Source organism: Pinus tabuliformis, chromosome 4_2 (assembly GCF_031772625.1).
Source record: "Pinus tabuliformis cultivar Carrire ecotype Pingquan chromosome 4_2, CPIR1, whole genome shotgun sequence".
Taxonomy (NCBI): Eukaryota; Viridiplantae; Streptophyta; class Pinopsida; order Pinales; family Pinaceae; genus Pinus; species Pinus tabuliformis.
The window spans coordinates 967,926,751-967,950,234 of NC_142304.1; the positions used below are offsets into that span (position 1 = coordinate 967,926,751).

Consider the following 23,484-nt stretch of genomic DNA (forward strand, 5'->3'; position numbering starts at 1 on the left):
AATTTTGGTCAACAGTGACCTTGGAAAAACCCCACAGTGGGGAAAACCAGTATAAGGAGAATTTTTTGTTTGCTATCTTAGGAAATTTGTTACAACATTAATTTTCACAAGGGTACTTATCTCTGCCCTTGAAGTTTGAGCCACAATCAGACTTTCCCAGCCTAGATTTTCATGCCACAGATCAGCTCTGAGCTCCTCGGAATGTGTGCCAGCAGTCTGACTTCCTCTACACTGAAAATCGAGCCCTCTGTCCTGAATATACTCCTCAAAATATGGGCCATTGAACAGTAATTAATAACCTCAAAAACTGTGCTGGAATCTGACCTCTGTCCCTAGAATTTCGGGCCACAGAATCAACACTGTTTGCCTTGGAATTTGTGCTACTGTTCAACACTTACTCAACCTCAAAACTGGCGCCTTAGACCCGATTTATTTTCCTTGAAATCCGGGCTCATGAATGCCTCAAAACCTGCACTGATGTTCCTTGATTTCAGCGCTGAACCCAACTGCTATAACTACTGCTCTTACTTGAACTGCATGCCACTGATTTACCTTGGGATTTGATCCTGTTTGAGGTATTCTCCTTGCTGTGTATTCTCTTCTCCTTCAACAAATCTCCTTTTCTTCTCTAGCTCTTCTTCTTCTCCTCTCAAATGCACATGAGAATGATAATGAATGAGCTTAGCATTTTCTCCCTTTTTGTCTCTCATTAGATAGGAGAACCCTAACCCTATTCATCAAGGGCTGAGATCAATGGCGGAGATCATTCCCTCACTTTAACCCCCTTTTAATATGGCCCCCCTCATTAATGACTCCTAGTCACTTTATAACATTAGTTTTGTACCTTGTCCTTTTTCTTCACATAAAGTCACCTTTAAAATATAAAGTGACTTTAATATTAGAAAATACATTAGTACTCTTTATCATAAAGTCACTTTAAGACATAAAGTGATTAATATAAAGTACCTAGTAGATGTACCACATAAAGTGACTTTTACACCATGACTTTAATATAACTCAAAGTCACATGCCAAAAAGGTGTATTAAAGTGTTTTCCCAGGCAAAGGGCTAATGCACTAGAAAACACTTCCTTGGTACCCTTAATATTTTAAACAAGTTTAGCGGCATCAATCTCCCAGGGCAAAGTTTTGGGCCCTGCCCAAGTATGAGGATGTATGGGTGCAAAACAATGTTCTAGGGGTCGCGTCCCCCCACTTGGGGGTCGCGTTTCCTAGCTCCCTCACACTCCAGGGTCTCGGGGACGAGAGGGGGATGCTTCCCCACGCTCCCAAAAAACAGGGTACACGAGGAGACTTGAAAGGGGTCGTTTCCTCCTATTGGGGTCCTTTTCTAGGCGAAAGGGGTCTTGAGGGGTCGTTTCCCTAGAAAAAAATCGCAATTTTTTTTCATGAAACAAAAAATCGTAATTTTTAATATTTGTTGACCGATCGGGAAGGGTTTACATTATGTTCATTTCACATTTCATTTTTTGTTTGCTCCTTCGTTGAACTGAACACTGCCACCATCGCCAAGCAACCTTTTGTCTGCTCCTTCGTTGAACGAAACGATGTCGCTGATGTATCAAACTTGACTTTTATATTATTCAATATTCAATGTTCATAGTTGGAAGTGGAATATCAATATGGTTTAATGTTAATTCTAGGTATGTTCTATGCTTAGAGCAATTTATTTCAATTTTCACAGTTAGCTCCATATCTTTTCTAGATTAGCAATCACATCAGCATTAAAGTAAACTGCAGATAGAACATAAACATAAATCACAGAAGACAAACAAAGACAAGAGGACATAAGATGTGGTGCTAGCCAGGGACAAACCCCAATGTGGGGAAACCCTTGATCAATTCTTCTTATATGTTCTTTAATAGTTCAACAAAGAGAGAGAGAGAGAGATAGTACATTTACAACAAAAGTCAACACTTTGACTTATGTAGATAAGAGCATAGATCATCTCTAAGAAGATGATACATGAGATCAGTTGAAGACATGTTGCTTCAACTAATTCTACAAGGTGACTCCTTCACCTATCGTTGTGCTGCATTTCGTCATCATGCTGCACCTCACCATGCTGCACCTATCATCACTATGCTGCATCTCATTACGCTTCATTAATCATGACTGTACCCATCATTGTATTGCATTATGTGCCATTGCTACACCATGTTGCCATCCTGACCTATCTATTGGCTGCACCTTGCTTGCTTGTTGTCCCTAGCATGCTTGTTGCATGCTTGGTGTATTTGCTGCTAAGTACCATACAACTGTCCCAATGTTAGTTAGCTATCCCTTGCATGCTGCTCTCCTTCGGAGACAGATGCTCCGGCTGTTTCGACAGTTCTGGCAGTTCCGACTATTCTCGGCAGTTTCGGCAGTTCCGGTTGTTCTAGGCAGTCCCGACAGTTCTGGCTTTTTCGGCAGTTCCGACTTTTCTGGTAGTTTCGGCTTTTCTGGCTTTTCCGACTTTTCTGGCAGTTCCGACTTTTTCGGCATTTTCGGCTTTTCTGTCTTTTCCTACAGTTCCGGCTTTTCCGGCTTTTACGACAGTTTTGGCTTTTCCGGCTTTTACGACAGTTCCAACTTTTCCGGCAGTTTCGGTAGTTCTGGCAGTTCCGGCTTTTCTGGCTTTTCCGGCAGTTCTGGCTTTTTCGGCTTTTCCAGCGTTTCCAGTAGTTCCAACAGTTCTGACTTTTCCGGCAATTCTGGCTTTCTGCCCTCTGGATCAGGGCAACGTTATTCCTTAGGATCTCTCCTCCTACTAAAACCCAAAGACAAGTAGAGAGAGGAAGAGATCCTAAGTGTGTTGAAATGACTTGAAGGCCACCTCTATTTATACTAAAACGTTGAACACATGAGGGGTTTATTTGGTTGCTGGCCGACCTTGACGAATTGTCTTATAACGCAAATAAATTCATAACTCCATGAATAATTATCGGAATCAGATGATCTTTAGATCAATCCTACACCTCTCGATGAGAGGGATCCAAGAAAAATATCAGCTGCCATAAATAAGATGACCCACATGGAGTTTGGCCCTAGTTGCCAATTTTAACATGTAAAGTTTAAAGTTTAAAACTTTAAACATTTATAATTTTATAATTTATTTTCATTGTGCATTGTTAGTGAGTTAGTAGACTAGTAGTTACACTGTACAGTTACAAAATTACATGTATGATGTATGATTATAATTTATATGATAATGATATGAATGATCATGCTTTTAGTTTTAAATTTGTTTCAGTTATATAATTCATCGATTTATATTTTATATTTATAAGTTTTTAAGACCCCGACATCCCCCCACATTTCCTAAAAATTGGTGGGGAGCTTTTGCATAGGCCTCTCCTGCGTATACCCGCTCCCTCGCCTCCTCGTCCCTAAAACTTGGTGGAACATTGGTGCAAATCCTTAGAGAACCAATGGTCAGTTGAACCCAAAGAATGGATGTGAGATAAAGGATTGTAATGTAGGATGGAAAGTGGTAAGTATGGAATACTGATAGATGGGACTGCGCTATTTCAATCAAAACTTCCCAAGTAGTGCCCCTCCTATAGCCATTGGACCATTAGGGGAGGTACCACTAGACTAGGATTGAAGATTAATTCCCCATTTAAGGTGAGAGAACCAGATCATACCCAAAACCCCTCCTTTCAGTTCACCCCATAATTCATATCAAATTCCCAAATACAAACAAGCATAAGCACCCAATTGCAAAATGAATAAAGTACCTTTTAATCGGAAGCCCACCTTCGTCCATGTGCTCTTGCCAGATGGGTGAGAAGCATATGACTAATGCATGTGACGAGATAAAGTGGCACATTGTCATCGGTTAGAGGTGGTTGTCAGGGGTTGTTGGCTGGTTGACTGGATGAAAAGAATAAGAGAAAAGCTCTTTCCTATAGGGTTACTTATTTTGGTGGGTAGCATTTGGCTCCAACTTGGACATGAGCTCACCGTAGATGTCCCAACCATCTTTTGCATTTTGATCTTCTTTCTTTTATTTTTCTTGTGGCCATTATATGCTCTTATTTATTCATTTAGTTGCATCAACCTCCCTGGGCAAAGTTCTAGTCCTACAGAGGTACGAGGATGGGCGGTTGCCAAATCTGAGAGAACCAATGGTCAGTTGAACTTGAAGAATGGATGTGAGATAAGGGCTTGTAATGTAAGATGGAAAGTGGTAAGTATGGAATATGGATAGGTGGGACTACACTATTTCAATCAAAGCTTCCCAAGTAGTGCCCCTCCTATACTCATTGGGCCATTAGGGGAGGTCATATTGGACTAGGATCGAATATTAACCCCCCATTTAAGGTGAGGGAACAAAATGTGGTCAAAACCCCTCCTTCCAATTCAACCCATAATCCATATCAAATGCCCACATACAAACAAGCATAAGAACCCGATTGCAAAATGAATAAAACAACTTTTGATCGAAAGCCCACTTCGTCCATGTGCTCTTGCTAGATGGGTGAGAAGCATATGACTAATGCAGGTGGCAGAGATATAATGGCACATTGTCATCGGCTAGTGGTGGCTGTCAGGGGCTGCTTGGCCGGCTGGATGAGAAGAATAGGAGAAAAGTTCTCCTATAGGGTTACTCATTTTGGTGGGTAACAGGATGGAAACCAAGAAGATCTGGTTGGTTTGCTAGTTCTGCCATGGGATCATAGTTATTCAGCCATTGAGTCTGATTAGAGCTATGAGGAGCATGATTGTAAATCTGTACATGTAGATTTTACTGTTATTGAGAATCAATGGACTATTCCTCTTATGACATTGTATTCTGATTCTGTAAGTTTTCAGTGTTTGCTGAACATTTAAGCTTGAACCTTTCATCTCTGTTTTAGCCCATGCCATCATTGCCTGCATAGTTTGAGGACCTGTGAATTGGTCCTGTTGGACCCAGACTATGCTAATTAGACCAGATACATCTGGTAACAAATATGGTGATGGTGTTGTGCAATTCCAGCACTGATCTTTGAACCAGATACATAGAGTGAAAGGTCAAGGTTGAAGATTAAGTTGGCAGTGACTAGATCCTTGGACTTGAAATTTTTTGGTTACTCTGTATATTGTTTGTAAAAGGATTTCCATTATGGTGGTATTGCTAGACCTGCAATTAGCCAGAGTTGTGGAAATGTTTTGTTATAGTTCTTGATTTTGTAATAGCAGATAATCCATTTTACCTTGATGGGTGATTGTTTTGCTTATATGCTTTTTTCATTATATTCTGATTTTATGTAATTTTGCCTTTTTTTTTGCACATTTTCATCTATATTAATATTGGTCAATTGGATGTGCTTTTGTAAGGATTTTCCTTTGAGAAATTGAGGATGTGTAGGTCTGTACTAAAATAAAAATATTACAGAAAACATTTCCTGTCTGATCTATATTAGATAAGAAGTCAATCAATCATACATTTGCTTAAAGTAGAGAAACTAAAGCACGATGTAGTTATCATTTTTTGGAGATTAATCTGAAAGCTGCAATTTGTGAGTTTATAGATGTTTTATCCACATATGGATCTTTCTTTTTTTTTTAGATTTTTTCCAGTCATTTTAGGACATTAATTGTCCTTTTTAACTTTGATTTCTACAAGTGATTTTTTTTTATTTTTTAAATAAACCTGTGATTCAAAAATTTTCATGACCTTAAGTAGCTATTATGTAATGGGTCTGCCACCTAAGATATTGCACAGCTATTATTAGTTTCTTCTTTCATAACTCCCAGGGAAAGGAATGATCATGATTACTAAATTGCATGTTTACCTGTAACCTATATATCTAGCAGTGGACTAAGGGATGCAGTAGAATAGTATTGTATAACTGAAGCATGTCAATCTAAGATTTGTGGGCAAATTTCAAAGATGCATAACTTTGCAAGAAATGAAGTAGATTGTGCAGCCTTGTGCTGGTGAACTTCACGTTGTGGGCAGAGTTCTGATGTTAATGGACAGAGAGCCCACTATTGAATGTGTTCCCAGTACAAGCTTGGTATTTTCCTTCCCAAGGAACAGTACGTGCATATGGCAAGTTAGATTGGTGTTTAACATGTAAACTACTAACAATTCCTAGTAATATCTTTCCATATAAGGGGAGTAGTTAGTGATTAAGGTGTTATCTTTTGCAGGTTGTTGGACTAGCTCCCCCACAATAAAGAAGTGGTGAGTCTCCTTCTCTCTTTCGAAATTTTTGGATGCAAATTTACTTATATGTCTTTCAAGTTGTTGGAGATTTTTAATCCAGCTTTTTTCTTATATTTTAATTTTCAGAAAATAATAAAGATATTCATTTCATTGTCTTTCTGGTACAAACATTAATATAAATATTGTTGGACATAAACATTAATTGATGTCTCAGGAATTTAGTGTCAGATGTCAATTTGTATTATTAACATTTTAATTTTATAAATGCTTTTTAATATTTATGATAATTTTTTGTTAGAGGCAATGTGTTTGATTTGTTGCAATCTTTGTTGCATGGTGCATGTCTGAGAATTTGGAAAGGGAGCAGAAACTACACTGATAGTGAGCCCCTAATTTCGTGCACCTTGAAAATTTTGACTTGTGTATTTGAGTTTTTTTCCTCTGAAATAAAATCGTAAGTTTCATATAAAATAACGAAAGATGCACACTGATCCTCATCTGGAGTGATCTTACATCAGAAACTTAAAATAAAACAACCCTGTAAGCAATATATGGTCCCCAAAATAAAACAACCATGTAAGCAATATATGGTCCCCACATACAACTTCAAAGGATCACCGCAGAGGGTGCAAAAAGCTGCACCAATTTTTCAATAAGAGGCCACAGTCCATCAAAATATCCTATGATAGGTGATATGGATCCTCTCTTATCACTTACATTTCGATCCTATCAAGATCATAAAGCATATAAAATATCCAGCTAGCAGGGCATAAAGGATACCTGGCTGATCAGAAGAGAGAAAGGAGATTGTAATAAACATAAAATATATAAATATGAACAATAATAATGAATAGACATAAGCTAACCAAAGGACATGGCCTAACTTGTTGGATAAGGTTATCATTGATGTCAATACAAAACCTTGTATCCCTAGCTTTGCTAAATAACCATACAAATCTTTGTCCTTTCCTTGAAAACCCTAAATATCCTTGATAAAACTCTAGCTACAATCCTTGAATGGTATGTTTGATCAAATTCTAACCCTAATCCTAACCCTAATAATATGCTTGATCTTAATTTTCTAAACCATATAATAAGGATTACAAGAAATATATATACTTATCCTACACATTACATTATCTACCCTCATTCTTTATTAAGAAACCCTATGTCCTAAATGAATTGCCTGCCTTAATTTTATTAAAAATAAAAAAGGATTAAACCCTAAAGCCTATTTTCCTATGATAAAAATACCCTAATCCTTATTACATAATACATATCACAATACATATATGTGTTACATAATAATACATTTCACACGTCATATATACTACACAATATGCTACGCTGGAAACTGGTCGGCCCCACCACATACACGTTGACTCTCCTCTATACATAATTATTCGAATCATGAAAAATTTGTATAAATAAATGATGACTTGAGCTAGTTTGGACACAGATCTCGGTGAAGAGACGCAGAAGCATAAACAAAGTTCACATCTCGTGAAATCAAGAAGAATTTGACTAAAAGGTTCTGCGATTTGTTTTGGACTTGGACATGTGATAAGATAACATACTACCGAAGCCTGCAATTTTTTTAGTGATAAATACCATCTTTGAACCTGGTTTACTGTGTGGACTTGTAGAGACAGTATTACGGACTTGAGAATTTCACGGTTCTGTGGAAGTCTTATTTCAGGGCTGTGGATTTTATATTGCAAAAAAATTCATAAAGACCACTACAACCCTGTGGCACCGTAACTCCACTTTCTGACATACTCGATCCTGTAACCTCAATCTGTAGCAGACTTTTGGACGTATGGTAACTTCTGAGCACATTTTAAGACCCGTGGAAGAATAATTTCGAGTTTATTGCAGATCCCTGAACTGTGGCGGCATCTTCTTCGAACCTGTGGTGGCACCTCTTAAGATCTATGCTGCCATTCTCTTTTCAACCTATAACCTGTGGCCTTGCTCCTTGAAACTTGGACCTGCGGCAGAAAAAAGCTCAACCTGTGGCAATTTTTCTGAAGTATCTCGGATCTGTGAGGATATATATAGATTTGCAGAGGACTTGTGATAAAAGTGCAGAGAACCTGTTGAGAAGCCAAGAGTTGCACGTGTCTTGATCCAGGAATTAATCTTGGAGACATGTGGAAGTTTTGAAGATTTTGTTTTTGACTAAATTGCAGACATTTGGGTTCATAATGACGTGTAATCATGATTTTATGTAATTGATGTAAAGAAGAAAAATAAATTTATTTATGATATGCTTGAGTCATGGGTTTCATGCTGAAGAAATTTTTAGATGAAGCTCCCATTGTGAGCTATTAGGTTTGGTCATTAAGTCATAAAATCAATTGAGTCAATGTCATGTATTGAAGACCCATTTGGGCAAGTTACATATTGTAAAAGAGAATTTATTTGAGTCATAAACCCACCAAGACCTCATCACAAGCAACCATTCAAGTCGGCCTTCCAAATGAGCCAAATATTATTCTAGAAGGAGATGTCAGCCTAGACTCAAGCACAGGTCGGCTTATTTGGCATGGAAAGACTACTATATAAAGGAGGATTCGGCCTGACTTGAAGACACATTCGAAAAACATCTGAAATAGAAGAAGTGCCAAAAACATGAGCAAACGAGCCTCTCATCAAACGAAGAAGGAAGAAGAAGAAACCGAAGTGTTTTGGGTTTGTTTTTGGGCAAATATCTCTCACATGTGCGAGAAGGGTTAGTACTTTCTGTTGCAGAAGAAGCCGAGTTACTACAGTCAACCTAAGAGGTCGAATCAAGGAAGAAATCAAGTCTCCAATCAAGTCGAATTGCAAAAGAAAAGGACTCCATCCAAGCAAGAAGGGATCAAGGGATAAAAATCATTGTTTGTCCCTCACATGTGCTGCAACTAGGGTTTCTGAAGAGGCTGAGAATTGCAGGCCTGTGATAATAGGCCGAAATCTAAAGAGAAGTCGAGATCCATGGTGGAACAATTAGTTTGACTAGCGTTGACTCAAGGAAGAAGAATTATTTCAAGGAAGCCTTGTGACTTGGTCTTGGAGAGGTTAGTAGGTCAAGGGTCTTGGTCTTGGAATTCATCACTTGAAGATTCTATAAGAAGAAGAATTCTTTTGGGTTTTCCTCTCAAGTTGGAGAAGTTTTGGCCCTGGCTGATCGCCGACATCTTGTATCCCTTGTCTCATTGTTGTTTATATTTTGATAACTGTTTGATGAAGAGAACACTATAATAATCAAAGCCAAAGAAGAACCTAATAAAAAGAAGTAAAAAGTATTCACAAGCAATTATCATTACTAGAGAAATCACCTCTTGTCTCTGCCCTCGATTTCTCAACATGGTTTCAAAGCTAAGATAACAACTCAAGGAAGGGTAGCTCATCAAGGGACACTCAAGGATATCAAGGACATCAAAGAATCAAGAAAATCCTCTCATGTCCAAGGCATTTTGAAGACAAAGGCTACATCATCATCTTGAAGGAAGTATCAAAACCCTAGATCTATCAAAGAAGAAGTCCATAGTTAAAGCATTTTTGGGATCCTCATTCAAATCATCATCTCAAGGAAGGAGACCTCAAAAGACCCTAACTCTACTTGAATTGAAGAAAAATCATAGCATCTTGAAGTATTCCCATCCAAGAGAAGCAAGAAGAAAGGAGTTGTTGGCATCATCAAAGGACTCAAGGTGATCTCCCTCTCTTTGGAGTCAAGGATCACTTTTGAAGAAAACCATCTTCATCAAGAAGAAGTTTTCTATTATCTATATCATCATCAAATTCAAGAAGGCAGCAGGTTGAAGGAGCATCTTCACAAGTAAGTACATTTATGTCTACATCTGAATCTGTCAAAATGTCTTTTTGCAAGGAAAGCAACAAATTGGTTGGGGCTTCAAACTTTCTTGCACGAATGAAAAGGACAGATCTAAACCTCATAGAAAATGAGGTCATGGAACATGTTAAGGGCTCAATCACCAAACCTCCAAAAGAAGATGCTCAAGCACTTGCAAGGTATATGAAAGGGGAAGTAAGGGCTCAAAGGATTCTCATAGAATCCATCAAGGATCCCCTCATTCCCTATGTATCTAAACTTGAAACATCAAAAGAAATATATGACAAACTTGTAGAGTTGTTTTCCATAAGCACTGCAGGAGAAGTAATCTCATTAAGGCAAGAACTTTAGAAGATGAAGATATCAAAAGAAGAAGGAACAGCCTCATGAGGATATTTGAAATAAGGGGCCAACTACAAGATCTGGGAGAAATAATGTCTGACAAAGCGATAACTACCATAGTACTAAATGCACTACCAGAGGAATGGGGTAACTTTATATCAAGCATTTATGGGAAGAAGGAAGCTACTCCATTCAAAGATCTATGGTCACTATGTAGAATTGAAGAAACTAGGTTGAAGGCAAAATCTGATGTAGGATCAAATGAGAAAAATCAAGCATATGCTACTATGGCAAAGAGAAAATGAAAATTTGGAAAATTTGGTCCTCAAAAGAGAAAGAAGAATATGGCAAAGGTTCAACGCTATATGGACACTACAAGAGAGATTGTCCTAAGCTCAAGAATGACGACAACAAAAGAGGAAGGGAAGAAGCCCATATCTTGAAGAAGTGGAGGAAGCTGGAAAGAAGAAATCAAAGAAAGAGGAAGTAAAATATCTCTACTATGATTGAGATAGTCTTCCTCACCTAGTTCTTTTCAAGTTCCTATGCTCAAGTTTTTTTGTTGTATAAGAAACATGATAGGGTGCAGTATGGCATTATAGAAGCATACAATTGAAAGCAAAGAGCTCATAACATCATATTAGAGAAGCATGACAGATAGGTGAAATAGAAATCTATGGTAGTCACCTATAAAAAGATGTAGCTCTTGGTAACCTCATTAGAAGCATAAGTAGTACTTATGGCAAAAAGAAAGTCATCTAGGATAAGCACTCATCATGCATCATTCAAGAGAGGCATTTGCAGGATGAGGATAATCATGGCCCTCTGCTGGAATATTAATTTGAAGCTTCACCGATTGGAAGCAGCAAGTGTTTGATCAAGAATTCCAATTTGTAGGGAATTCATGGAATGATGGTGTGATGACAAAGTGAAGCAGGTCAGGAAGATTGATGTACATTCAATCAAGAAAGCCTCTGAAGGAAGTCTAGTGACCAAAAGAAAGAAATGAGGTATGTATGCACATATTTATATAAACTAATATGGTTGCAGGAATAAATGCTCTACCTTGTGAGCATGATCAAAAGAAAGGTTCTCCTCCTTTGGAAGAATGCATGAAGGCATGGTTCACACATTAACTAGATGAAATCAACATAATATGTCCTCATATGAAATATGAGGTGGTTGACAAAATTGAAGGAACTATGATTGAAAGTTCTTGGGAAGAAATGTGTGAATAAAGGACGAGATCATGAAAATGCAACTATGGAGAGAGAAATCGACATCCAAGGACTAAAATATTTGACTATGATATCTCCATGAGAAAGATACAAGGATTTTGATAAAGTCTAGAAAAACAAAGAGACCCTTGGCATTGGATATCTGACGCAAAGCCTCAAAAGGCTGAAATTCTGAAGGAAAGTTGTGCTGGGAGATTGCCTGTGGGGTGAAGAAAATTCCTCTCCAGATTTTAGCCACGATTTCTCTATAGGATTGCCAGTTTCAACATCTAGTTGTACTCAAATTATTTCACTGTTGCTTAATATTAAAACCTTCAGCTTCTGCACTGGTTTTCCCAAGTTGGGTTTTTCCGAGGACAATTGTCCAAAAATAATTGTGTTATTTTTTGTGTGTGCTAACATTTCTTCCAATGTTTATTCTTCTGCAGTTTTATTTATGTAGGTTGCAGTGTGAATTATTCAATATTTGTTGTAGCAAATGGTAAATAAATTGTTAATTAAAATAACAATTAGGAGAATAATTTCCAGTGGCTGCAATAGGATTCTGGGTTGCAGAATTTTCACATGGTATCAAAGCGTAGTTGATCAACCAGAGAGCTCAGAGGCGAAGAGAGGACGAGTTTCGTTGTTCATTGTGGGCAGTAGATCGAAATTCTCAGGGGCAACGCAATCACTTTGCTAAGAGGCTGAGTTACTTGAGGAGATTCGATCTTTCTAAGTGAGGGACAAAAAAAATCAATCTCTCCAAATCTAGTGATTCTAGAGGCAGAGGGAGAAGCTCAGTATTTTCGCAGAGCAGATCTCTAGTTGGACGTAGTATTGCAGCAATTTTCTAGAGCAGAGCTAGCGTCGGGTGAAAGGAAGAAGAGCACACACTGAGGAAATTTTTTCCTCAGGGAACTTCTAGTCTCAAGAAGTTCAACTTTCCTTGCAGATCAACAATTGTTGTGAGCATATTTTTTCACTCCTGAAGGGATTGCAAATAGCTGAGCAGCAGCTGAGTAGAAGGGAAGAGGAGATTTTCGACATCTGTTGAGATGGCCACTGTTGGGTTTCGTGATTAGGATAGGTTGGATGGAGCTTCCAACTATGTCATCTGGAAGGCAAGGATGTCCTTCCTTCTGTTTGAGTTTGCCTTGAAGATGTATATTGATGCAGTGGTAACAACACCCCAAGATGCAGATTAGCTGAAGGAGTTCAAAAAGGAGATGGTGCGAGCAAAGAGGTTGATCCTAGATGGAGTCCGGGATCATATTGCATCTCATATAGCAGCCAAGGGAACGACTAAAGAGATGTAGGATGCCCTCTCCACGCTATACTAGGGAACTTCTGAGCAACAAAATATGTACTTAGAAGAGAAGCTGAGGCTCATCTAGATGCAAAAGGAGGAAGGCACAGACTCCTTTCTCACCAGGATTCAAGAGGTTCGAGACTAGTTGTCAGCTGTTGGGTCAACGCCTCAACCCATAGAGCTAGTGCGATTGGCACTAAACAGTGTCTCCGAGGAGTGGCAGGTATTCGTCCAAAGTATTTTGGGCAGAGATACCTTGCCAAGGTGGGATAAGATGTGGGCCGATTTGCAGCAGGAGGAGTTGAGACAAGCTCTATTGAAGAGCTCAATCAGTGGCAACAACAATAAATCGAAGCAAGTGAAGGAGGAGGAGAATGTGGCCCTCGCATCGAAGGGTCCCAGTTAGGGATAGGGGGAGCATAGAAAAAAGAAGAAGGACCTGTCAAAGGTCAAGTGCTTCAGGTGTGGCGAGATTGGTCACTACAGTACCTAGTGTCCACTCAGGAAGAAGGACAAGGAGGAGAAGCAGGACTAGTAGGCAGCTTCAGAAGAGATTGATAGGCTATCCTCTAGGCTGGAGGAAGACTTCGTCATGTTTGTTGATATACCTCCAGGAGTGAGGTCGAGTGACTTGGTGTTGTAGCCCCAGAGCACTACAGATGAGCAGGATCCTTGAGGAGTCCACCTCTTGGATCAATACTTTGCTACAGGGTCCCACAATATTCAATAGCAGGATGGATTGTTGACTGTTGATGCAGTCAAATGCCAAAGTGAAAAATGCAGAGACTAGTAACAGTCAGATGCTGAGGAGTACAGTGCAGAGTTGGCAGCAGTGTAGTTGGCATAGTGCAGAGTCAGTAGCTGCGCAAATTCCTCAGTGACAACGTAGATACTAGCAACAGTCAGAGACTCGGGAGGTAGATGCATCATACTGATCATAGTTGATTCAATATTTTGGCTGCTTTTTAGTTGCAGATGTTGTAGTTGCATCAACAATAGATGAGAGGGAGTTGTAGTGTAGATGCAGTGTTGGCAGCAGTTTAGCAGGGTTAGCAACAACACCGATGCAATGTATATCATAGTTGTGTAGTAGTTGATGGGCGGCAGTAGTGTGATAGGAGATGATGCAGAGACAAGATACTGCTACAGGATGTGCAGTAGAGCATTAGAACACATTCCTTGCCAAGAGGGAGTGTTAGTTTTTGTAGCATCAGATGTGTTCTAGCCTTGAAATTTTGTGGAGAGGCTAGAATACATGAGATCTCCAAAACCCAGAAATTGTTTCTGGAAATTCCGCCTAGAATTGACTTAGTTAGATTATTAACAAGTTTGTAATATTTCCTAAGTCTAAACTTAGGGAATATGGTTAATTAATTATAATTGATCAAAATTAATTAAGTCAAGGTGTGAATGATCTAGAAACTCACACGGATCAACTTCAAGTTAATCTTAGCCATCGATTAAGATTTAATCTTGGCCGTTGGAGTCCCAACAGAGGATTATAAGAATTCAATGGGCACTTGGAGAAGACACTTGAGCAGTTCAAATTCATGAGCAGATCGATTTCCTGAGTAGCAACAGTCAGTTACCAGAGAGAGATAGTGATATCGAAGTAATGCGAGGGGCAGAGACAGTGAAGCCGAAGGAAGATTTCTAGAGCCGGTTAGTGCATTTGCAGAGAGGCAGAAGAGCCACAAAGATGTTGCCGCAAAGCAACGCAGTAGCCTCTAGAGGCAAAGTCTATTGTTGGGAGAGATTGACGTTTTCAATTCCAGAGGCTGGGAAGGAGTCCTAGAGTGCTGAAGAAGCGTCTTTATGGTCAATAGAAGGCAGAATGACTTCATCAGAGTCTAGTCTGAGGCAAGCCATCTAGCCAGCTACGTAGAGGCTAATGTAGAGCCTCACAAGGCTGAAATTTTGAAGGCAAGTTGTGTCGGGAGATTGCTTGTGGGGCGAGGAAAATTCCTCTCCATATTTTTGCCAGTATTTCTCTGTAGGATTTCCAATTTCGGCATCCATTTGTTCTTAGATTATTTCATTGGTGCTTAATATTAAAACCCTTAGTTGCTGCATCGGTTTTCCCAAGTTGGGCTTTTCCGGGGACATTTGTCCAAAAATAATTGTGTTATTTTATGTGCGCTAGCATTTCTTCCAACGTTTTTTCTTTCGTAGTTTTATTTGTGTAGATAGCAGTGTAAGTTATTCAATATTTGCTTAGTAAACAATAAATAAATTGTTAATTAAAATAACAATTAGGAGAATAATTTCCAGTGGCTGCAATAGGATTCTGGGTTACGGAATTTTCACATGTTCCCCACGTTTCACACACTCCAGGGATGGGGGGCGCTTGGGGAAACATTTCCCCATGGCCCCCTTTGGGGGAAACTCTGGGACGTTAAAATTTCCTAATACCAACCAGATTTATTTTCTCACTGCAATTATTTATTCCTAGCAATTTATTTAATTAGCTAAATAAATTCTGAATTACCAAAATATAAAATCAATGGTATTTTAACATATAGAAATATATGCAGTGGAAATAAAATTCGGAGAGATCATTCACACATTGCAATAGATAAATAATTCACCCACACCAATTCTCAATCATTTATTCCCCTGGGAAATCAGGGTTTTCGACCCACAAAATAATACAATAATTGGAACTTGTAACTCTAACCCCACTGGATGAATACGGCCCAGGGAATTTGGCCTCCTAGAAATCGACCTCATAAGTAATTCGGCGTGAAGGAAATCAACTCCACTGCTCACTAGAAAAATCGGCCTTTGGGCCCAGTAAATCAACCTTGGCAATTCGACCTCCCCAACAACTGCACCTCATTTCTGCAAATCAGCCCAACAATCTCCACAATTCGCTCTCGAATTCTCTTGTACTTCTCTTCCTCTACACTTTAGTCTCCCAAGCCACTCACATTAGAGAAAATTGCTTCCCTTCTTTTGCCTCTTTACTTGGATCTTCACCTCTTCTCTAGTCTTCTTTTATAATTTTCACAAAGCACAACTCCCTAACCCTAATCTCCCTTCTAGAAGATCTTGGAGATCAATGGGTGAGATTATTTCTAAATCACTTAAATAATTAAATTATTTATCTTTAGAAAATGACTTAATAGTCCATAATAATCAATTGACTTTAATTATTGTACATAAATCACTTCACCAAGCAAGCACCTAAAGAGACAATAAATCATCTTCCACATGCTAAGACACCAAACCTATGTAGAAGATCTTCCGTAGCTACCATAAGCTTCAACACTCCCTCTTAGCAAGAAAGGATTCTCCACCACCCGCAACTTATCTCAGTATTTCACAAAATTCACTTTTACTAGAGGCTTAGCCAGAACATCTGCCACATGCTCCTCTTTTGAAATGTACTATAATCTCACAACACCTCTCTCGACCCTATCTTTGTTGAAGTGACATTTGATCTTGATGTTCTTGGATTGATCATGAAACATGGAATTCTCAGAGAGCTTAATGCAATTTTGATTATGACAAAGAATTACCGATGGTGCCTGTTGTCGCACAAAGTGTCTAGGCACTGCAACAACGCTCAGAGTAAGGGCTATCACTCTAATCCTTACTCCGTTTAAGACTCTCTCCTAGGCAAGTCAAGGGGGGTAGTCGCTAAGGTGAATAGATGAGGGTAGCTTGTGGAACACGGGCTCTAGGAGATTTTAAAGATGAACAACTTGATGAATTTAGAATAAGTCTCGGTCAATTGAGATAGATAAACACAATCACAAGATAAAAATGACTACAGACCAATGCCTTTAATTCAAATTAACCATAGACTAAATAATAACAAGTCATCCAGAGAAAACTTATAGATGTGGCAAAGTGACGATAATGAACAATTAATTGTAAAATTCCCAAAACTTTAACATGCAAGAGATTCCAGATTTAAAATTATTTTCATTAGGAATTCAGATCTAGAACATTTAACTTTCTCTAATAGTGAATATGATTTAACACATTTATTGCACCTTGACCATAGAAAAATCATGAAAATTGCATTTAATCACCAAATAAGACCAAGTAAATTTAAATTTGCATTTCAATTATTCCTTAGGCAATTGCTTTAATGTGAAAAATAAAGAAGTAAAACAAATCAACAGGTTAATAAATCAAATTTTAATGGGCCATAGGCCACATTAAATTTTTTTAATGTTTAAGCACAAATCCCTTAAGTTATTTCATTCTTAATTCTCACGTCACCAAGAATTTAATTTTTTTTAGATTTTTTAATTTTTTAGGATTTTAGATTTTTTATTTGTTTTTTAATTTTGCAAAAAATAAAAAAATCAAATTATAAAAACAAAATCAAATGTCAATTTTTTTTTTCAATTTTTCTAAATGTTTTAGATTTTCATTTTAAATGAAATAAAAAAAAGAAAATCAAATGAAACGAAAGTAAAAACAAAAAATCAAATCAAAACCAAAAAATTAAAAATAAAAAGTCAAAACAAAAAACCCAGTTAAAAACAAATGAATCTAACTAACGCATACATAACAAAAATAAAAAATTGAATAGATAAAAGCTAGACTAACCCTAACCTATGCATAAAATACAAATGAAGTGTGAAAGAAAAGTCGAATGTGCTTTACTGTTGTGTGCAGGTGAGATCTTGGAAGACAGCGACAAGGTTTCGAGCTGCAGCGAGGAGAGGGATGCGAGGAGTTTGATGAGGAAAGCCACAAGGCTTATTGCAGGTCGATGAGAGGGCAAGGAACAACGGATGAGGGATGAGCTGCTCGACAAAGTGGAGCGAAGGAAACACGGAGAAGAGGAATCTGCAGGGAAGAGGGGTGCCGGTTAGGGTTGCGGACAGGCAGAGGAAACGAGGCAACATGTAGAACTGAGGACAACGGTTAGATGCAGCGATGAAAAGTAGGCAGCGGAATAGACATGGGAAGTAAAGGAAGGGACATCAGGTAATGGACTGTTAGTTGCAGGTTAGGGAAACACAACGTTTGGAGGGTGCTTTACGGGTTGGACAGACTTTCGACGGGTTATTGTAGGTGGGAAGTGGGTGCGGATCACAGGGTATTAGGGGCTGCAGTTTAATGGTGTGTGTATCTAGACAACTTGGAGGGAGGAGGACAATGTGGGTTAGAGAGTGAGGGCGAAAGAGTTTGAAGGTAATATGCAGACGGAGAGGAGGGTTTAGAGGTCATTGCTGGCAGGATAGATAGAGGAAAAAAAACGTAGGAAGAAACCCAAGATCTTCCAGATCTAAAAAAAATTTTAAAACCCAAACTCAGACAATAATTTTTTTTTTGAAACTTTTTAGAAAACCCCAAGATGTAGACAGTAAAAACAAATTCAGAATTTTCTTTTTAGAAAACCCCAGGCAGGAAAGAAACTGTAGCCCAAAACTCGAGATAAACCCAGAAAAATGAATTTCACATCAATGTAGTTTTATGCTTTAGATTTATCAGTGAATCCTTGGTGAAATTATTTCCAAATTTTAAAAATTTAAAACACTTGGACTGCAAAGTTCTTTTGAATAAAATCCCTGCAAAATGATGTTGATGAACCCCAGAGATCTAGATCTTACCCTCCAGGTCCTAAATCTGGACTCTACACAGTTTTCTTTTTCAGATCTGTAGTTGCACGACATCAAGAAAACACCCAAATGATATATACAATGATAAAAACTAAAAACCAGAAAACCCAAGTCAGAAAACCGAAAATAATTACAGATCTATGCACATGAATGATAGATCTATCAAATCTAGGCAGTGTGAGTGCAACTCCACTCCCAGATCTGATGATCTATGGCCCTTAACAACCAGATTCATCAATTTCGCGCGTAAAAAATTTAAATTTTTAAAGTTTAAAGGAGTTGCTAAGCTCAAAACCCTTATGCATCACCAATAAAAAATATCTTATGATAAGCCCAGGATCAAATTAAGCTGGGCTCTTCAGAAAACAAAGATCGGGAGTTGGCTGATCCAACTGAAAACTTCCCCGAATGCCCGATGATCTAAAAATCAAGACTTTCCTACAAAACTCAATTCGGCCATCTAAATAGAAAGAGAAAATGATAATAAAATCCAGATAAATAGAGATACTTGCTATTACATTCAAATTTAAATTATCACTTAAACCCCAACGACTGAGCAAGATACCTATACTCAAATCACTCTTCAGAAGCAATTATCAATGGCTAAAAAAAAATTTACACATGAAAAATGACAAATCTTACAGTATTTCCATGAAGAGTAACATTGACGAAAATTAACTCCAAAGTCTTTTTTTTATTATCCGAATAAAAATTACACGAGCTTTTCGCTTAACACACGACTCAAAGGTCGGATCATTCGACTGACAAATGACTTCCTATTTAAAGATAAATCCTTCAGTGGTTAGTTCGAGCGATCATCGTCAAAGCAATCTCGACCATTGATGATGATCAAAATTTCTTTTAATTTCATTCGTCGAAATTTTAAATTCTTGAGGAAATTCGAATTTTTCAATTAAATGCATTTTAATTTATTCAAAAATTAAATTTTTGAATTAATTTCCTCAAAATTTTGACTTTGACTTAACCCAGGGATCAAAGGCTTAAAATTTATCAAAATAATTAATTTACCTTAGTCCCTGGGCCTCTTAAAATTTAATTTTTAAGAATCGACGAATTTTGCCTTTGGAGAATTTAAATTTACCTAGGACCTAGAATTAATTAAATTTCGAGCTTAGGATTTTAATTAACTTTTGGCCAGAAAATTTAATTAATTAACCTATGAAGGGATAAATTATTTTTCCAGCTCTCAAGACAATTTACAACATAATTTTCATATTTTTTACATCTCAAGGGGGAAAACCCATTTGTAAAAGACCCTCACAGACTACCCATTTCTGCGACACAAACATAATCCAGCAGACCAAGCAATTGTGTAATAAATTAACCTAACCAAATAGTTAGGATTATTCCCAAATCACTTTTACATAGACTCGATCTAGAACACTAGGACTCCCCTAAGATCCCAATGACAAAATCCATTCCGACTTTGGGGTAAGACTGAAGGAAAACTATGTTGACCATTCGAGAATGGATTGGTGAGACAAAAAACCTCCCAGAATGTAAATAGTCACCAGAAAATTAGGCTTACCTAGGCAATTACATACACGACACAGATCTGCTGAGATTATTTACATTTTAAACATGCAGAATGGGTTTACGTTATAACATAATGATCAGGCTGATGATGATAGTTGTATGACACGAACACATCGATCAAGCGCTATCCTTTTTGCGAAAAAGGGGGTGTATTGCTATGGGCCATTGACACGTAGTGGTCAACAGTGCCATCTGTAGATCAAATAGAGCAAACATTGCCTCACAACTCACCATACTTGCTACCATGTACTCCGCCTCTGTTGAACTAAGTGCCGCTAACTACTACTTCTTGTTTTACCACGAGATCATGGCTAATCCCAAGTTGAAGCAACATCCAAATGTGGATTTTTTGTCCACAAAACTCCTTGCCCAATTAGAATCTCTGTACCCCTGCAACACCACTCCTCCACCTTTGACATATCTCAGTCCAAAGTCCACCATTCCTCACAGGTATTTCAACACATGCTTCGCTGCCACCCAATGAACCTGTCTCAGCTTCACCATGAATTGGCTGAGTGCATTCATAAAGAAACATATATCTAGCCTAGTATTGACCAGATACATCAAAGAAACTATCAACTGCCTTTACAGTGTGGGACTTGTTGTTGCCTAAGATGTACACCTCAGCATGGGAAAAGATTCCAATGCCACAAGGTATAGTCATTATGGTGCAACGCTCAGAGTAGGAGCTGTCACCTATTCCCTACTCACTCCGTTTAAGCTCTCTCCTAGGCAAGTTAAGTGGGGTAGTCCCTAAAAGATGGAAACCTAAGGAGAAACTTGTTGGAACAACAAGTCTAGGAGTTCTAAAGGGCAAGGCAATCACTTCTCTTAGCAACTTGAATTAAAATTGGATGGCAAGTTAGGTTATTATATTGAGCAATGTGGGATAGATAGATTCAATTAGATCAATATGACAATTAAGATGAGACAATAAGTGACTAGTACCTTAATAACAATGCCGAAATAAATTTAAAGAACTTGCACAATAATAGATGATACTTCAAGCCACAAGATAAGCAATGTTGCGAGGAAAAATGTTAGTACGAGAAATCCATATATCAAGATAACCAGATATATGAGCAATAAACTTAAAGAATAATTGCAACGAAAAGAGACTTGAGCTTTGAAGTAAAGATATTCAAAGATAATAAGCTTGAAATGACAACTATAATGATGTAAAACTTGCAATTATAAATTAAGCTCACAATCCCAATTTTAATGATCAAATGATGGATGAATGAGAGATTTATCTATTGTGAGATGTAAGATCTTGGTTAATTTTAATTATATTCCTATCCTAAGGGTGAAAACCTTCTCCTCAATTATCGAAACAATTTTTAAAAAATGTTGTAGAAAGAACTGTTGGGGAAGGAGGCTATGGCCTTGTTGCCACACAATCTAGCAGGGGTCCTAAGAGGGGTACCTAAGGGACAACTACTAGACCAAATGAAAACAATGGGACAAAGACCCATTGTCACCTCAGTTAGTGTCCCTTGCTCTTTTTAGACTTTCACCGATGGGATGAATCTCTGTATGAAGGAAATCACTAGAGTAATAAGATCAATGGCTAGGTATGGTGTGATTTCCAAGGCCCATTCAAAGGAGAGGCTCAAATAATGGCTTGATTGCTTCCAAAGCACAGGATAAGGGCTTTCCAAGAAAGGCTTTGAGAAGAAGCCTAGCCCTAGGATGAAGGGATACTCAATACAAGGGATACAACTAAATCAAGGCTTCCAAAAGAAGGACCTTTCTTAATGTTGTTTGAGATAATGATCATACAAAGATTTGGGACCACAAGAGAGACCTAGGGAATCCAAGCGAGGCCTTGGGTTTGCAAAAATAAGGATGATAAGATACCTAGGTCAAGCAAGGATAAGGTAGGTCAATGAATGGTTAACTTCCAACGAGTTTTCAAGAGTAATTGACCTATAAAAAGATGCTAACCAAAGAAGCGTAGGGTCAAAATTGATGTTGGAGCTAGAGCTCGAGGTATCTCCAAATCTGGCCACAAGATTTGCTTCAAATTTTGAGGGCACTTGCCCTAGCGTAGTAGCTTGCCAACTCGCTCTTCAAGACAACCACCCTAATGCAATTCACACTAGGCCCTAGGAGAACTTCTAGGGTCAGGGAAAAAAATGAAAAAGTGAAAAGAATAGGTTTAGGATTGATTAACTCAGATTGGGACCTAGTGCCTTGACAATTGGGAGAAATGGAGTCAAGATTGTCTTTGATGGAGGAACTTCGCTCTGTTAAGGAGTTTAATGCAGCTTTCGCTAACACTAATGAGGAAACTACCCAACAACAAAGGAATTTATACTTTGTATGGCAAGAAATGGTGGAGTTTTAAGGATGGAACAAACATGACTAGCCTCTAGGAACATTCATTCACAATACCTAACATGTAATGCATGCAATACTTCAAATTCCAGCGTTTTCATGAATTCATATTTCAATTAGGGAACATTATAATTGTGACAAGATATTCCATACATTAATCATGTAACAAAACAAAGAAATAACATCAAAATAACACTTATAAAGTAAAGAGAATATATCCATCCATCATTTTTGCAATTAGAAGCTCCAAAGCAAGAATAGTGAAAATCGAAACATCAAAATGCATCAACAACACCCAATTTCGCCCATCAATTGCAGGTCCGAATTCTCTTACAAGAGAAAATGTTAATCCAAATGATGGTGAGTTATAAATGAGGCTCATCTTCTATTTATATGAGCCATAAGGAGTTCGATTTAGTCGAATTAGCCTAGTAAGCCCCTAAAAGTAACTTTAATGTGCAAAATAACAATCTTATTGGTGACAAGCCCACCAAATTGCTCAAAAGTACTCAACCAGCCTTCCTAGTTAGGCCGAAATGATAGAAAACTTGTGCAAAAGGGCCATTGGAAGGCTTAGATTAGTCCTCCATGTGCCAATATGAAGAGGAGGGCTCTCATAATGATGACCAAGGGGTTGGCCGCTTGGTTTCCAAGCAAAACATCTGTGGTGCTCCCAAGTGGCTGAGGGGCACAATGAATGGTCTCATGGGTCTCCAACTGGATCAAACATGTTGATGCTCCATCAATAAGGGCTAGAATAATGATACAAGCTCTCCCATGTCTCTTCGGATGAGACAAAACCATATTTGGGCTATGGATCAACTGCCAAGTGTCTGGTGCAAATGTGTGGTCGATTGGGCAATGTGGTCCAAGTGCATCATCATCTTTGTATAGGTGGGGTACGAGCAAGCATAATGTGGTGCTAAAGAAGCCCATGGCATGTCAATCAATGCTCTGTTGTGGTGGAGGCCCATGGCTCTCAACGCTCACCTTATAAGTGCCATCATGACCCTCTAGAGGGCTTGGATCCTGTATAGGGAGGCCAAACCCAAGATGAAGACTCACATGCAATCATGTATAAGATCCAATGCATCTCCTCACCTTCTAGTACAACAATTCATTGGTGC

The 23,484-nt window shown here is 38.3% G+C and overlaps 1 protein-coding gene across 2 annotated transcripts in view; it reads left to right on the top strand.

The window, feature by feature from the left end:
* The window catches only part of HEXO1 (beta-hexosaminidase 1), a 408,446-nt gene that overhangs the window by 293,076 nt on the left and 91,886 nt on the right, over positions 1-23,484 (top strand). For both annotated transcript variants that reach the window (XM_089424437.1, XM_089424438.1), the window contains one exon: positions 6,148-6,181. In XM_089424437.1, coding sequence (XP_089280563.1) covers positions 6,148-6,181 — 34 coding nt within the window. The remainder of the gene's footprint in view (positions 1-6,147; positions 6,182-23,484) is intronic.